The sequence below is a fragment of the Ahaetulla prasina genome, chromosome 11, assembly GCF_028640845.1.
Source record: "Ahaetulla prasina isolate Xishuangbanna chromosome 11, ASM2864084v1, whole genome shotgun sequence".
NCBI classification, from domain to species: Eukaryota; Metazoa; Chordata; class Lepidosauria; order Squamata; family Colubridae; genus Ahaetulla; species Ahaetulla prasina.
In genome coordinates, this window is record NC_080549.1 from 6469497 (window position 1) to 6486145 (window position 16649).

The 16649-nt window shown below is 41.9% G+C and overlaps 1 protein-coding gene across 1 annotated transcript in view; it reads right to left on the reverse strand.

The window, feature by feature from the left end:
• The window catches only part of CUL4B (cullin 4B), a 30844-nt gene extending 17783 nt beyond the window's left edge, over positions 1-13061 (reverse strand). The window contains exons 1-9 of the mRNA XM_058196988.1: positions 12914-13061; positions 11349-11942; positions 8639-8754; positions 4748-4851; positions 4333-4402; positions 2937-3010; positions 1489-1651; positions 1296-1385; positions 274-356 (exon numbers count right to left, since the gene is read on the reverse strand). Of these exons, the coding sequence (XP_058052971.1) occupies positions 274-356; positions 1296-1385; positions 1489-1651; positions 2937-3010; positions 4333-4402; positions 4748-4851; positions 8639-8754; positions 11349-11942; positions 12914-12974 (1355 nt within the window). The 5' untranslated portion in view covers positions 12975-13061. The remainder of the gene's footprint in view (positions 1-273; positions 357-1295; positions 1386-1488; positions 1652-2936; positions 3011-4332; positions 4403-4747; positions 4852-8638; positions 8755-11348; positions 11943-12913) is intronic.
• Positions 13062-16649: the final 3588 nt, after the last annotated feature.

The following is a 16649-nucleotide window of genomic DNA, read 5'->3' on the forward strand; positions in this document are numbered from 1 at the left end:
GGGGTGTGCTGTCTAGGGTCCTGAGCCCCGAACGTCGACCCGAAACCGGGTGGTGTGAAGACTCAGAGAAGATAAGAAAATAATAATAAATAATTAAAAAAAATTGACATAGGGTTTTGTCTCCCGGAATTTAAAAGAGATTCCATAAGGGAAGACATGTAAAGATTAAAAAAAAAGCTAATAATTTCATGCTAGCCAAAAGCAATGGGCTGAAGGAGAAACTCACACCTGCCTGGCTTTTAGACAGCAGGTCAAGAGAGGCAGAATACTTACTGAGTGCTTTGATCCAAGTACGTTATAATCCTGTCTGCCTCTTCTTCCAAGCGTTTATTGACATGGTGAAGATATTCTGGGACCTGGAAGATTGAGTAAGTTATGGAGAAAAACATAATGGAAAAGTAACGGATAGGACCTCGTAGACCCTCACTCGGTCAAGGACCTTGGAGCGTTCATCTCAAATGATCTAAGCACCAGAGCTCACTGTTAACAGCATTGCCAAAAAGGCATTAAGAGTTGTTAACCTAATCTTGCGAAGCTTCTTCTCCGGTAATATTGTACTACTAACTAGGGCATACAAAACATTTGCTAGACCAATTCCTGAATACAGCTCATCTGTCTGGAACCCGCACGGCATATCAGCATTAATACAATTAAGCGAGTCCAGAGATATTTCACGAGAAGGGTCCTCCACTCCTTGCTCACAACGGAATACCTTATGCCACCAGGCTTGAAATTTTTGGCTTAGACAACTTAGAACTACTCCGCCTTTGGTCTGACCCAAGCATAGTACACAAAATTATCTGCTATAATGTCCTACCTGTCAATGATTACTTCAGCTTCAACCGCAGTAGTACATGAGCACACAATAGATACAAACTCAAGGTAAACCGCTCCAAACTCGTTTACAGAAAATACGACTTCAGCAACAGAGTGGTCAACGCCTGGAATGCACTACCCGACTCTGTGGTTTCTTCCCCCAACCCCCAAAACTTTAAACTTAAGACTGTCTACTGTTGACTTCACCCCATTCCTAAGAGGTCTGTAAAGGGTATGCATAAACGCACCAACGTGCCTACCGTCCCTGTCCTAATGTCCCCATTTATTCGTATCCATTTCCTGTATTCATAATCGTGTTTATACTTATATCTGTTATCTGATACATGCTTGACGAAATAAATAAATAACGGAGGTTTCTTTGGAAGGGTGGATAACAGGGAAATACATTGATCTGCTCACAAAAAAAAGAGAGAGAAGGAATTAAGAGAACTGGTGCTTCGGATTTATCAAGAAAATACCTCTCTTTCTTGCATGAGCCGCTGCCCTTCTGCAGCATAGAGACGGTTAGTTTCTTCTAAGAATCTGTGCTCGAAAGAATCCTGATAAATCTGAAGGGGAGAGAAATAGATTGTTACTTTCAGAATGCCCCGGGCAGCTCAAGCCTCAATTCATTTTTTTAGGCAGATTTTTACCACGATGGACGGCTCTTACTTGCAAATCGGAAAGCATGCTTAGGAGGCTGCGGAGCAGACTCCGGTCAATAGCCTCTCCGTTTCTTTCCCTCTCGATCAAGAGAAGGATGCCATCGATGGTTTTGTTCTGGACTTTCTGATCGCTAATTATATGAGTCCTAAACAATTCCAGCCCCATATCCCTGAAAGGGTGGAAGGGAAAAAAAAAAGGAAGAATGTAAGAGTCGGTTGTTGCGTTCGCTGGTTTCAGTAAATCATGATTTAATCCCAAAGGTGCTTTTATTTTTTTTTCAAGAGGCAACTGGGCTTTCTGGTTTTTCTTTGAAGAGGTTTCGCTTCTCATCCAAGGAGCTTCTTCAGCTTCTCTCAGAAGCTTCTTCAACGTCTTCAGAACTGAAGAAGCTTCTTGGACGAGAAGTGAAATGTCTTCAAAGAAAACAACAACAGAAAGTCCAGTTGCCTCTTGAAAAAGCACCTTTGGGACCACCATGACCTGGAGGACTGAGAATCTCCATAGACATGACTTCATCAATTACAGGTAGTCCTCAAATTACGGCCTTTTGTCTAGTGATCGTTTGAAGTCACAACGGTCCTGAATAAAGGCGACTCAGGACCTTTTTTTTCACACTCACGACCGCTGCAACATCTCCGTTTCACGCGATCAAAATTTTCAGATGCCTGGCAACCGATTCGTATTTATGACGATGAAAGTGTCCTGGGGTCATGTGATCCCCCTTCTGGCAAGCAAAATCAGTGGGGAAGCCAGATTCATTTAACAATCGCAATCCTCACTTAACAATAGCAGTAATTCGCTTACACTACGGCAAGTAAAGTAATAAGAGGGGGCAAAACCCACTTAACAAATCATCTCCCTTAGTAACAGAAGTTTTGGGCTCAACTGTGGTCATAAGTCGAGGACTACCTCTAATGGCAGAATGTTCTGATTTAGCTTGTAAACCACAAAGGCTTGTAATTTAGGGAAGCCACTAAGCCAACTCAGACATTACAGGTTAGACCCAAGTAATATTCTAGTCCAGGGATCTCCAACCTTGGCAACTTTAAGACTTGTGGACTTCAACTCCCAGAGTTCCTCAGCCAGCTTTGCTGGCTGAGGAACTCTGGGAGTTGAAGTCCACAAGTCTTAAAGTTGCCAAGGTTGGAGACCCCTGTTCTAGTCATCATGTCGTTCTCACATTCATTATGACATGTTTTCAAAGAGTTTGCTATTTATTTGAACTGGCTTTTGAATACAACCCAAGCCCCATGCATTTTAATAAAGATCTGAGCAGGGGGAAAACATAAACGAAGTAAAGAGAACACATTTTCTTGGTTTTGTTCAAGGTTCTCTAGCCACTGTGGACGGGCCATCGCTCCGTCAGGATAGAAGGGGAGAAAAATGACGAATCAATAGCTCGACAAAACGTTCGGAAGCGGGAAATCAATACTTCTCTATTTTTCCGCCCTCACCAAATTGATGGCAGCATTGAATTTTGGAGAACGTAAGTTCGATCCAGGAACAAGAAGATACTTCTAATCATTATCTGCAAGAAAGAATGAGAGAAGGAAAAAAACAAAACAAAGCTTCACATGTTGACCGATTTGAAGGACTATATTTATTGGATGAATAGAACGGAAGATCATTCAACTGCCTTTATCTAGGTACATTAATTTGGAAGGGAGAGCCACTTAATTTAAGGGAATTTACTTCCAGATATCCGTGCTTATTGACTGCGGCTGTGAAAAATCAAACACTTCACAAAGAATTGAGAGACTGCTCTCATTTCTTATAATTCTTTATGGTTGGGGGCACAGATTTTTTAATGGATAAGTATTTCAGGAGAGTGAAAGGTATTCTCCACAAGTATTCTCCCATTTCCTGTCCCCAGGGGGGAAAAATACTTCTAAAAGCTTCCTGCTTTTGGCTTATTTTTCAACAGAAGGAAGTGATACAGTGGAGATGAACCTGAATCTAATTCCTAAATTTCCCTCAATATGACCCCTACCAAATTGTTCCTAAATACAAATTACTGAAATCTTTTTTTCGCCCACATAGTTAACAATACAAAAAGATTAAACTGCCCATGAACGTCGAGTTCTCTTCACCTGAGGAACCCTCTAATCCAGTGGTAGTCAACCTGGTCCCTACCGCCCACTAGTGGGAGTTCCAGCTTTCATGGTGGGCGGTAGGGGTTTTGTCCGATACAGAAGCACTTTCCCTTTTTTTAATTGACTTTTAAAAATTTTTTCATGGCATTACTTAAAAACATTTTCATTAGGTTTTCATAAAATTCCCTGTGACGATTTAAATTTCTGAAAATACGCTATTTGTATCGCCCGCGCATAAGTTTGGTTCACGTTACGTAAGTGAAACTAAATGGCTCCACAGTGCGACCACAAACAAAAGAGCCTCGTCCCAGAATAGCTCCTGCATCTCCCCCCACCAAACCCAGCTGTAACAGACAAGCAGATGGTAGCCGGCGCCCCCCCCCACCCCAAAACCCAATCCACGGCGCATTATTGTGGAACCGGTGGGCGGTTAGAAAATTTTACTACTAACAGAGATACAAAAGTGGGCGGTAGGTATAAAAAGGTTGACTACCCCTGCTCTAATCCAAGGGCGTCCAACCTTGGCAACTTTTTAAGAGTTGTGGACTTCAACTCCCAGAATTCCCTAGTCAAGTAGTTCTGGGAGTTGAAGTCCACAACTCTTTAAAACTTGCCAAGGTTGGACACCCTGATCTACTCCTTCTGTGTAGTCTCAGATAGACTTCAGTTCCTCCAGGGAAAGTTTTCAAATGGCATAGAAGGTAACCATCTTTAATTCCAAGCTTTTAGAAACATTTAGAAAACAAAGGAGACTTACCATCTGTCTGCAATGGTCTTGCCAGCATTTGTCTATTTTCTTAAGAAAAAGAACACTGTCCAACGAATCCTTGAGGAAGCAGTTAAGAATATATTTTTTTTAAACGGTCGATACCGCTTTAGTGGAAGTTTACTTAGTAGCTTAATATTTCGCTCCCAAATGTTTAAATGTGAGGACCCACGTACACACAGCAAGTTCCAGTAAGAATGTGCTTATATTCAGTTTAATGATTAAACCGATTAGTTGGCAGGTAACATACATTTCTCTTTGGCTAAAATATTTTTAAGGTATTTCGTGGCTGCCAAAAGAATCTACAAGTGCCATATTTCTTAATCCACAAGAATTGCTAAAAACTGTTAACAAGGCCCCGATAAATGCTTTCCATTTATGTGAAATATTTATGATAAAAGGATATTCTCTGAACTGATGGATCTGTGCTTTGATATGGTCTTCACAAATCTGCCTTAACTGCTTGTACAAATTTGCAGAAATTTTGTAGGAGCAAAGATTTTCAACAGCCTAAAAAAAGAAAGAAAGAAAGAAAATACCAGAATTACATATGTCACTCTTCTCTTTATTTTGTCTAACACATTAGCAACGGAAAATGCAATTTCTGTTTGTTATGTCATGTCTACGAGTGGTGTAAAAGCCAAAATAAACACAAATCTAACAAGTGCAGGCTTTCTAAAAAAAACCCCAGCATGTTACAAGGGAGTCTGTGTTATTTGTCAACAGACAGATTAAGAGCAATGAGGCTCCAGTATGTTTTCCAATATATTCCGTTGTTATCATAGCAATAGCACTTAGACCTATATAGCGCTTTATAATGCTGAACAGCCCTCTCTAAGTGGTTTACAGAGTCAACCTATTGCCCCCAACAATCTGGGTCCTTATTCTACCCACCTCAGAAGGATGGAAGGCTGAGTCAACCTTGAGCTGGTCAGGATCGAACTGCTAGCAGTCAGCAGAATTAGCTTCCAATACTGCATTCTAACCACTGGCGCCACCATAGCTCTCACTACTACCATCCAGGTACTCCTCTCTTAATGACCAGTTATTCAGTGACCGTTCGAAATTACAATGAACCCTCCCCAAGGATACTTACAAACCTGATTTCAAAGTCCCATTGGCAGCAGCCCATCAAACAACTGAATTTTTGGCCCTTGACAACTGGCTGGCATTTAAGGCTGCCTGAGGCATGACTCACGTGACTGTTATTTTTCAATGTTTTTTTGTTGCTAGTTTCGTTGATAAAATGGGTTTAATTAACGACCATGGTGGCTGATTAATGACCACTGCAAAAGAGGTTATAAAATCGGATGAAATCATATGGTGACCTGCTTAACAACTACCACGACTTATGACCATGCCAGGCTCAATTACGGTTAAGTCAACGACTACCTGCAAACTTTTTTTACAAATGAGACGACAGAAAGTGTCCAGGTTTGCTTCTTTAGCCACAGGTCCGGTTCCAATCACTTGCAAACTGCTTGATGGAATCAGCAAGCGTTTGTAATATATTTGTAATTTTTTTTTTTTTTAATTGAAAGCTGCCCAGAGTCATTGACTGAGATGGGTGGCCATAGAAATGGAATATATATAAACAAAGAAAGCTTTACAGTCTCTACTGAGTGTGGCTGATGTTGGTTCACAGAACTCAAATATCAAGGTTTAGGAGAGGCAGTCCATGGAATGATTGCTCTTCTGTCTTAAGACACACAAGAGCACTAACTTCAAGAACAAAGAAATGGAAAGGAAAGAAGGACCGCGCTAGGCTTATAACAACGCTATTTCAGACCAAAGTTCTACCACTTTACAGATAACTCCCACACAGCAGGATGGGCTGCAAAGATCTTAATTTTACATTTATTTATTTATTTTGCCAGCAGAGGAAGCAATGTTTCAAGAAGTGTATTGGGTTCTCACAAGAGGTGTGTCTCAATTCTTTGATGAGAGAGAGAGGGGGGGGGAGGGACCTAAACCCTGCCATGATTTAGATAATGGTATTAAAAAAAAGCTAGAGGTAGATCCATTTACCAGTTCTGCTGGTCTTAAGAGTGAATGGTTTTATTTCAGTCGTTAAGTTACCAGCAACCATATGACTATTTTTAACTCAAGGCATTAAAAATAGACCCAGACAAATCACGTCGACAGAAAATGCAGCTGCTTTGCCTTCCAAAATACAGCTCTGAATACATACTAAATCAGAGGGGTCTCCTAAGGCCTTGACAGAATTTTATGTGTATATGTGTGCATGTGTGTGTCACACACACACAGAGAACCTGAACAAAACAGAGATAGAGCAAATATAATTTACCACACTTCCTTCAAACAGATTAAGTCACCTCAGTTAGATAAAATATTAAGACTGTTTTAAAAGTTAAGATGCTTTTCCTGATAAACTGAATGCCTCCCTTAATAGGACTAGTGGCTCAAAGACTATCCCAGCATCGTATGGCTTGTCAAAGCAGGCAATTTCAAAACCGGTATGTAAACTGGCTTTCTCTAACAAGACTCAGCTACGAAAAAGATGCCTCCCCTATTTGCAAAGTCCACATTTTAATCCATAACCCACAAACGAGTCCAATTTCAACATGCTTTGGAGATTGCTGTGAGGTTCACAAGGTGGATATTAACAAGCTATACTTTCTTGCATTTAGATCACACAACAGTGAACACAAGATTCATACCATTAGATGTGCTTATAAAATTTCAATCCCTTTTTAAGAAAATTCTAACATATTCAACATAAAAAAAATCCTCCAATGCAATCCCTTTAAAAAAAAAAAAAGAGTCGTGCTTCATATATAAAAAAAAATCAAGAGTTTTCTGACCTAAGGAAATAATGCATCTATTTAAAGTAAACAGTAGTTTTCAAGATCTAAAATCCCACAGAGTTATACAATGATCCTGGTGGGTTGGGAATGCACTGTTAATGTCCTGCCAAATAAACTTTTAACACCAAAAATCTGCACTTGATACTCTTGGAAGGTAAAACTAAAAGGGAAGATATAAACAGAACAAGGTTGAGGGCAATTTATAGAAGCATGCATAATCATATTATGAAGACTTAAGCAAAGTCTTAGTGGGTTTTCAAAGTACGTTAAACCGACTGCAAAGAGATTCTTCGGGATATACCAATAAGGCTTGCCACACACCTACTAAATCCCACTGAGTTACCAAGTCTTCAGGTAATGCTGTATTTAATTCTCAGTGTAACTAGTAGATCTAAACTAAAATTATCTACCTTTTTCCCCTCCATAATGCTAGTACAGAACTTTAATGACAATGACAATCAGTAAAATCAACACATGGAAAAAAAAAAGAACTGATATTTAAACCATGAAGAACAGAGAATGAACCTATTAAATATCCATGAAATGTATCTATAATTTAATACTTAAGCAGTTTCAATTTTTTAAACTAGAGGATTGCCATAATTTTTCAGGCAGTAAAAAATGTACTACTGTAAACGTAAATGTTAAGATAGGAAGCTACATATCAATGTCTTAATATTTTAATTGTATTTAAAATATTTATATAATCAACCAGCACCTTTGATAATAAAATTGGTATGTTTTTTGTTCTTGTACTTAACAAAGCTAATAAGATACCAGATGTGTACATTAAGGGCACAGCTTTAAATATTGTAATGCTGTTCTCTGATTTTTCAAACAGGTAGTCAAAAAAGGCTGAACTTTCCTAGGAAAACTTCCCTTTGGACAGTCTGTAGTGTACTTTCTTTTTTTCAATGAAAGGAATGCATGAATTTGATTTGTTTGGAACTAGCTAATAATGGAACTTTTACGGGTGGATTTTATTTATTAAAATTTCACACCACCTTATTCCCCAGAATTCTGGGTGCTTCACAGATAAAAACACACAGAACAAAAGAATGATAAAAGAACAAAAAAATAATAATGGCACAAACTGGAAAATAGCTAAAGCAAACCGGCATTACCAGGAAGGGGACTTCCATCATCCCCAAATAGGGAATTGTGGTCCTGTGTCTATCAAGGCAATGCTGACCCAGGCCAGCACTCCATCCCAAAAATGTGGGTGGTGTGCAGACATTCAAAGGGGATATTTCACAAAAACAAATTGATGTTGTACAATTTCTACAGTGGGAAAGCATGAAGATCAGCTCGTCATGAATGCTGAAGATGTTCTTGTTAAGTTTCTCATGCACCTAACTGAGATGGCATCTCATCTAGAAGGGGACAATGGGATCTCAACCACATCCTAAAAAGTGGAAAAAATCCTTGGAGTTGTTGCAAAGTCTACTCGTGGATCCACGAAGGCTTACCTGGTAAAGCTCTTCTAAGTTGTATTTAATTGAAGTACTGTTCTGAATCGCTTCTACAGCTTCTTTCAGTTTTTGCCAGGTTTCATCCGTATAATTTTCAGGCAGTTTAGGTTTATCTGGAAGAAGACAGGAATTCTTTACAGCAAATGTTATAGTCATTTAAAATCACAAGAAACTGATTTGGTGTAGCGCCAACAGTAACTTCAATAATTTTTTTTTTTGAGGGGACAACCTCATAATCCAGAAAGAAAGAATTTTTATACCCAGAGACCAAAAAAAAACAACAACAACCAAAAAACCCCCTAATTTTTGCTCTGAAAGGAGAAATGGTAATTTTGGTGATTTGGCTCTTGGTAAAAGCTCAAATGTTCAATCCAATGAACAAGTCAATAAGGTTTCTTACGATGCATCAGTATATTAGTACAAAATACTGATTTTGATTCAAGTTTTTTTAATGCAAACTGAAGGGGAATGCTATCTATTTAGATATTTCTTCTTGTCTTGTCACAATCTGTCATATCCATTTCAGAATAATTTATGTACCTAATCTGTTCAGCTTTAAAATGACAATTTTTTCTTGATTGTTATTTTGTACCAGTTTAAAATAGAGAAAATCAACTAGGGACAGCTGATTACCTTGGCTTTGAATGACAGACTGTACATGATGTATAATTTTAATTTAGATTACATAAGCCAAAAAAGAAACAAGCAAACAAATAAACAAACAGTCAGCATAATATTGATTCTATTATATGAAATGAATAATATGCTAAAATTATCCTTATCAAGTGAAAACAAAGAAATGTACAAATTGTCTACAAAGGCAGAAACTGATCTATTCAGCTTAATGCTGAACTTTTCAGATGAAAAAATTCATTGTATTTCTTCGGCTAAAATTACAAAACTAAGGCATGTCTGAGTAATTTTGTTAACATACAAAAGCTATTTAACGGAGACTGCCAGTACGATATATGATGCGTTTATTGCCTGAAACAGAATCACAAAACAAACAAAAACTATATAAGCAGGAAGTAATACACTGTATGAGAAACATTTAAAATGTCAGTTTATTACCCATAATGTACAATGTAGTGTCTTTTGATTAAGAAAAACATGTTTAAATCTCTTACAAATGGATGAGTTTCTCCTAGATTATGCATAGTTATAAGTACGCTCTTTTCTCTTCAAGCTTCACAGCCACAGAAAATTACCAAAGAATCTAAAGGTGTTTGTTTCAACTTTACAGCACCAGAATATCCATGTGCTATTTTATCCATTATTTCAAAATTATGCCAGGATAATCTAGTTTCAACTGAATTTAAAATGAACATCAAATCCTCTCCACTCCCTATCAATTCTAGAAGAATTTTCAGATCGGTTGGGGCAAATCGTTGCGGAAGGTCTTTTACAAAAATCCCCCTTTTCCCCCCTCCACTGGTTTGGATGACTGCTTAGGCACAAAACCAACTGGATGGCCCTGGGCCAGTCACTCACTTCCCTGCCCTAGGAAGCAAGCAATGGCAAATCAATTCTGAAAAACCTTGCCAAGAAAATTGACGAAACTGAAACTGGTCCAGACAATTACCAAAGAATCAAAAAGCACATAATACAGAAGACAACAAAACACAAAGAGCTGCAAATGGAAATAGAAGACTGTTACAAAAGAAGGTAGCATCCAAAGTAATAGGCACCTTGGATGTAATTCCAAAACAACTGGAGCACCACCTGAACATCAGCATTGACAAAATCACCACCAGTCAATTGCAAAAGGCAGCTTTATTCATCAAGACAAATTTCTTGTGTGTCCAAGCACACTTGGCCAATAAAAAATTCAATTCAATTCAATTCAATTCTCTATTCTATTCTATTCTATTCTATTCTATTCTATTCTATTCTATTCTATTCTATTCTATTCTATTCACACCTTACATCCTATCAGGAAACCTTTAGTATTATTAAACCACACCTGCTTATCCCAGGTCCTCAGGAAGGGCTTGACAGGTAGATAAAAATGCCAAATCCAGTTGGAACACCTGCCTGACTATAAGAGACCCAAACTGATTGTAGACAGGGAAAAACACAGTTAAGTAGCATCTCATTTTGTACCATTCTGCTCTAATACGAACTAAAACTCTACTGCACAGATTCATGTATCTGAATTTGGCAAAGCATGCAGGACAATTTCCATTTGCCTATAGAAACATTTGGGAAGCATCTACCTAAGTAAGCACTTTCTTCAAGTTGCCATTAATATCTATTTATATTTAAGACACACATATCCATCTGTCTCCTTTAAAAAAAAAACCCTTAATATTTTGCCACACTTTCCAACTGCAGGGAAAAAAAAGAGATAGAATTCCTATCCAAGGGTATACAAATGAAGGGAGACTATAGTTCCTTCCTCAATGGTTCCCATGGACTCAACCAAAGTCATGGGGGTTCAACAAAAAATGCTACAATACAGGTAAGAAAGCACATTTCCTCAAACAATGATTAAGTATAACCCCTGAAGACGTCTTCCTTTTTTATAAGAAAGCTAGTTGGGTTTTTGCACGTAGGCAGAAAACCAGCTACCTTCGGGAATAATAAAGCTGTAGTAGAGGAATAAATCCTGTGGCAGGAGCTACGGTGAAAAATGTGCCTTAAGCTGCGGTTTCCCCTTCAGATATTAGACGCTAAAGAGATTACGTGTGACAGCAGCCGGTTTTACCTTTAAAGTTCTTGATCACTAACTTCTTGGCTGACCCAGGTTTACTGTTTGCAAAACTGGAGACAGTGGAGGAGGCAGCTTTGGTCAGGCCGTTGGCGTGGTGTCCCACCGCCACTGAGGAGATTAAGAGGCTTTTGTTTTTGAGCTGCTGGTGCTGCTGCGAAGACGCAGCCGGCGACGAGGACGACGACGAAGAGGACGACTCCTCGGCCATCTTCACATCCAGTCCGATAAAATCCAAGGAGTCCTCGAAACGGAGCTTCTTCTGCAGGTGGTGGTTGGAAGAAGAAGCGAGCCCTGAGGAAGAGGAGGAGGAGGAAGAACAGGAGGCCGTGGAGGCGGTGATAATGAGAGCGGGCAAGGAGGAGCCGCTGTTGCGCGACAGGAGGGAGGCACAGGAGGAGGAGATGGAGTCGACGACGTCTTCTCTCTCGCCGCTGTTGCTATTGCTGTTCAGCTTTCTCTTCTTGGAGGTGGAGGAGGAGGAAGAGGAGGAGGAGGAAGAGCTGCTGCTGCTACCACCATCCGTGGCAGGTCTGACCTCCTGAGCCGCCGCTGTTGCTGCTGCTGCTGGGGGGTTGGGGGAAGAGAAACCTGTGGGAAACATGAACACCACAGAGGTGAGCAGGCTGAAGGGCATCAAATCCTCCTGGTGTGACAGGCACGCAGAGAGGGGCGGGAGCAGAGCTTGGTGTCACGGAAGGTCGCCGCTGCCTGGAGTGGGGGAGGGGAGAGTGGGGGAGAATGAACCCCAAAGGGATGACGACGGGCGAGGCCTTCTCCTCCTCTTTCTTGCCCCCCCTTTTTGTCTCTCCTCCTCTTCTGGGAGGGAAGCCCCCCGGATGTCTCTCTCTCTCCCCTTCGCCTTTCGGGGAGGAGGGGTGTGTGTGGAAGTTTCCCCTCTGGCGCTGGCTTGTGTCGACGGGCCTGGTCCCCCTTCTTTTTCCCTACCCCGCTAACTCTGCCCCCCTTTTTCCTCAAGCGGGCAGAGGGGGGAGGGGGGGGAGAGAGGATCCTCTCGGTCTCTCCCGCCCGGGGGCCGCCCCCCTTTTCTCTCTCTCTCTCTCTCTCTCACTCCCGGCCTCCGGGAGCAGGGAGGTCGGAGGCTCCGCTTCCCCCTTCCCCGCCTCTTTCGCGGCCCGCAGAGGGGGAAGGAGGGCCGCCGGGCGACGAGGAGCTCCGCTTGTTATTGTCAATACTGGGAGAAGGGGAAAGGAAGCAAGGGAGGAAAAAAAAAAAGGGGAAAAAAAAAGAGAGCAAGGGGCCTAAAGATGGCGGCACTTCCGGCTGCGCGGCATGCCGGGAGGCGGCCCGACCGGAAGCGCCAGCGCCGCCACTGCCACCGGCAGGCAGGGGAAGGACAGCGGCGGCGGCGACGCCAACGCTCGCGACGCCCTCGGAAAAGGGGTGGAAGGGGTGGTGGGGAAGAGAAGCCGACGGGGAACCGGTTTGCCGCGCCTTCCCTTTTTCTCGCCCCTCCCACTCCGGCCCGTCCGGGGTTTCCTTCCCCCCCCTCGCCTCACCCCGCTCCCTGGTACCCACTTCCCCTCTGCCCTCTGCCCTACCGGAAGTGATTGTGTCGCCGGGCGGCTGCTGAAGCGGCGGGTCCCTCGAGCGGCCGGCCATGGCGCGCCGAGCCGCGCTCGCGAGGGAGGGGCGCCCGACCGGGTTGCCTCTTGAACGCCGCGGGGAGGCGGGGCGTCCGCGTTCTCGCTCGGCGGGAGAGGGTGGGGGGAGGGGAAGAGAGAGAGAGAGAGAAAGAAAGAGAGAGACCCCGAGGGCCTCGCCGGCACCCGTAGCTGCGCTTCCTCGCCTTCTTTTCCCTCGGCGTAATCTAGATGCCGGGAGAGGGAGGAAGGGGGGCGAAATCTAACCCCCTTCGGGTTTGAGCCTCGTCGGCTTCCGTAGCTGGGGGCCCTCCCACGTGACGAAGAGCGGAAGCGGAGTGGGAGAGCGGCTACCCCTTCCTTCCTTGCGGCGAGGAGGGAGAGAGGCGGGTCCGTCGCCCTTTTCTTCCCCAGCCGGGAAGGGGCTGAGGAAACAGGGAGGGGGAAGGCTTTGGTTCCCGCCTCCAGGCTCTCCTTTCTCTTTCTTCCTTCCCTTCCTTCCTTCCTTCCAGGACGCCTCTGCCTTGGCCCAGGCTCTGCCTTTCGGAAGCGAGGAGGAAGGGGTGGGTGGGTGGGAGTCGGTCAGCCCCCGAAGGGTGTCCGTGGACGGGCCTCGAGAGGCTGCCGCAACTGGATGCTTGCTTCCCCATTTATACTTCGTGGAAACTCAAAACTGCTCGATATATACATATATATATAGATATATATTTGTTTTCTGAGGTTTTCGCGGGTGTTTGTATGTAGGTCTTTGGTTGTTCGGGTTTTCTCCCGCGTAAAATTGGAAGTGTCTTGGCGACGTTTCGACGAAGTCTCATTCGTCATCTTCAGGCTTCAGCTTCGTGCTTCTGGGAGCAAATATATATATCTATATTAGGGGTCTCCAACCTTGGCAACTTTAAGCCTTGGTGGACTTCAACTCCCAGAATTGGCTGGGGGATTCTGGGAGTTGAAGTCCACCAGGCTTAAAGTTGCCAAGGTTGGAGACCCCTGATCTATATCTATATCTATATATATCAGTCAACGGAACATTGAAAAATGCATCACAAATACCACCGACTAGTGCTAATGGTTGATACGGGTTGCTGCCAGCATCCAGGTATATGTAGGTCTTGGCATTTTCGGGTCTTTCCCCGAAATGCCAAGACCTACAGGCCTATACCCGTGAAAACCTACGAAAACACACAGACACACACACACACATGTATGTATATATATTATATAATGTAATAATAAAATATATATAATGTAATAAATATAATAATGAAGATACTTGGTTTGATACCTAGGATGCTGGCAGCAACCCGTATCAGCCATCAGCGCCAGTCAGTGATATTTGTGATACATTTTTAAATGTTCAGTTGACTGAGTTTCATGTGTAATGAATAAAAGAATAGTAATAATAATAATAGTAATTACTACATCTTTACATCTTAAGAAGGTACTTGGTTGATACCTAGGATGCTGGCACCAACCCATATCAACCATTAACACCAGTCAATGGTATCTGTGATGCCTTTTTGAATGTTCAGTTGACCGAGTTTCATGTTTAATGAATAAAGATAAGTAATAATGATAGTAATAATAAAATATTGGCTTCTTGATGTTAGAAATGAACGAGATGGAGGAGAATAATTCCTGATTTGTTTTAAATTCACACTTAAAATGCACCTGTGGGTACTTCCTGGTTGTTATTTTAAAGGGCAGTTTAATATTAATGACCTAATTTTTAGGGTTCTTGAAGGGTGGCCTTTTTGGCTACTCCTTGATTGGGTTTTAGATAAAAAAAAATATTATGGTTACAGTTTTCCTGTAGTGACATCAGTTTCAAGAAATTGTAGGAGACTTTTTGTTCTTTAATCTTTTTAATAAGGTGAATGTTTAATCTGGCTTTTTTTTGGTGTTCTGTGTGTTCACTAGAGCAGAAATGGGGATATAAATTAAAAAATGTTCATTTTTCAAGTTATTCTATGTACTGAAGTTTTGTTAGTTGTTTATATTCTGATTCATCCGATTTTTGAAGAAGAGTGAATATGTACTATCAAAAACTACATTTTGTCTTTGGACCCTATCATGTCTATTAATTATATTAACCCCTGGTCCAATAGCTTGGAATGAATTTCTTTGTCATGTAATCTCTGTGTATTTGATGTTCTTCATATATTAAAAGATTATTTTGATTTCAGTTTTCCTTATTTCTAATTTTATTTTCTTAAATATATATATCAATGCCTTCCATTGAGAATCTGTATACTGCAGGAATCAAAAAGAGGGCTGTGGAAATATTTAGATTCTTCACATCCTAGACACAAATTGTTTCAACTTCTACCCTCAAAACGACTCTATAGAGCACTGCACATCAGAACAACTAGACACAAGAACAGTTTTTTCCTGAATGCTATCACTCTGCTAAACAACTAATTCCTAAAACACTGTCAAATTAACTACTAAGACTGTATTACTATTCTTTTCATCCTTCCTAGTACCTATCTCTTCCCACTTATGACTATAACCCTGTTGCTTGTATCTTTCAATTTATATTGTTTTTGTTTCCTAGTACGATTTGATAGCTTATTAGTAACCTTGACTATCACTAAGTGTTGTATCTTTTTATTCTTGATGAATGTATTTTATTCTCCTTATGTACACTGAGAGCATATGCACCTAAGACAAATTCCTTGGGTGTCCAATCACACTTGGCCAATAAAGAATTCTATTCCTATTCTATCCTATCCTATCTCTATATCATCTCTCTCTCTCATTATCTATCTATCTATCTATCTATCTATCTATCTATCTATCTATCTATCTATCTATCTATCTATCTATCTATCTATCTATCTAGAGTGGCTGTGGATGCCGGCACCCCGGTACAGTCAGCTGCAACCGCGGCTGACTGTTGGGGGCGAGTTATTGGCCCCAATGGAAAGGGTGCGCAACTTGGGTGTCCTCCTGGATGGGCGGCTGTCATTCGATGATCATCTGGCGGCCGTCTCCAGGAGGGCTTTCTACCAAGTACGCTTGGTTCGCCAGTTACGCCCCTTCCTTAACCGGGATGCCTTATGCACGGTCACTCACGCTCTGGTCACATCTCGTTTGGATTATTGCAATGCTCTCTACATGGGGCTGCCCTTGAAGTGCACCCGGAGGCTGCAGCTAGTCCAGAATGCAGCTGCGCGAGTAGTAACGGGAGCCACTCGTTGCTCCCATGTAACACCACTACTACGCAGTCTGCACTGGCTTCCTGTGGTCTTTCGGGTGCGCTTTAAGATTTTGGTTACCACCTTTAAAGCGCTCCATGGCTTAGGGCCCGGGTACTTACGGGACCGCCTGCTGTTACCTCATGCCTCCCACTGACCCGTACGCTCACACAGAGAGGGTCTTCTCAGGGTGCTGTCCGCCAAACAATGCCGGCTGGCGGCCCCCAGGGGAAGGGCCTTCTCTGTGGGGGCTCCTACGCTTTGGAACGAACTTCCCCCTGGTTTACGCCAATTGCCTGATCTTCGGACTTTTCGCCGTGAGCTGAAAACGCATTTATTTATCCAAGCGGGACTGGATTAAAAGTTTTTACTTAATTTTAACTGGGGTTAATTATTTTTAAGAAATGGGGTTTTATTATTTTAACTGTAATTTTAAACTATGGCCTATTTAAATAAGTTTTTTAATTAGTTTTTTACCTTGTATGATATTTGTATTT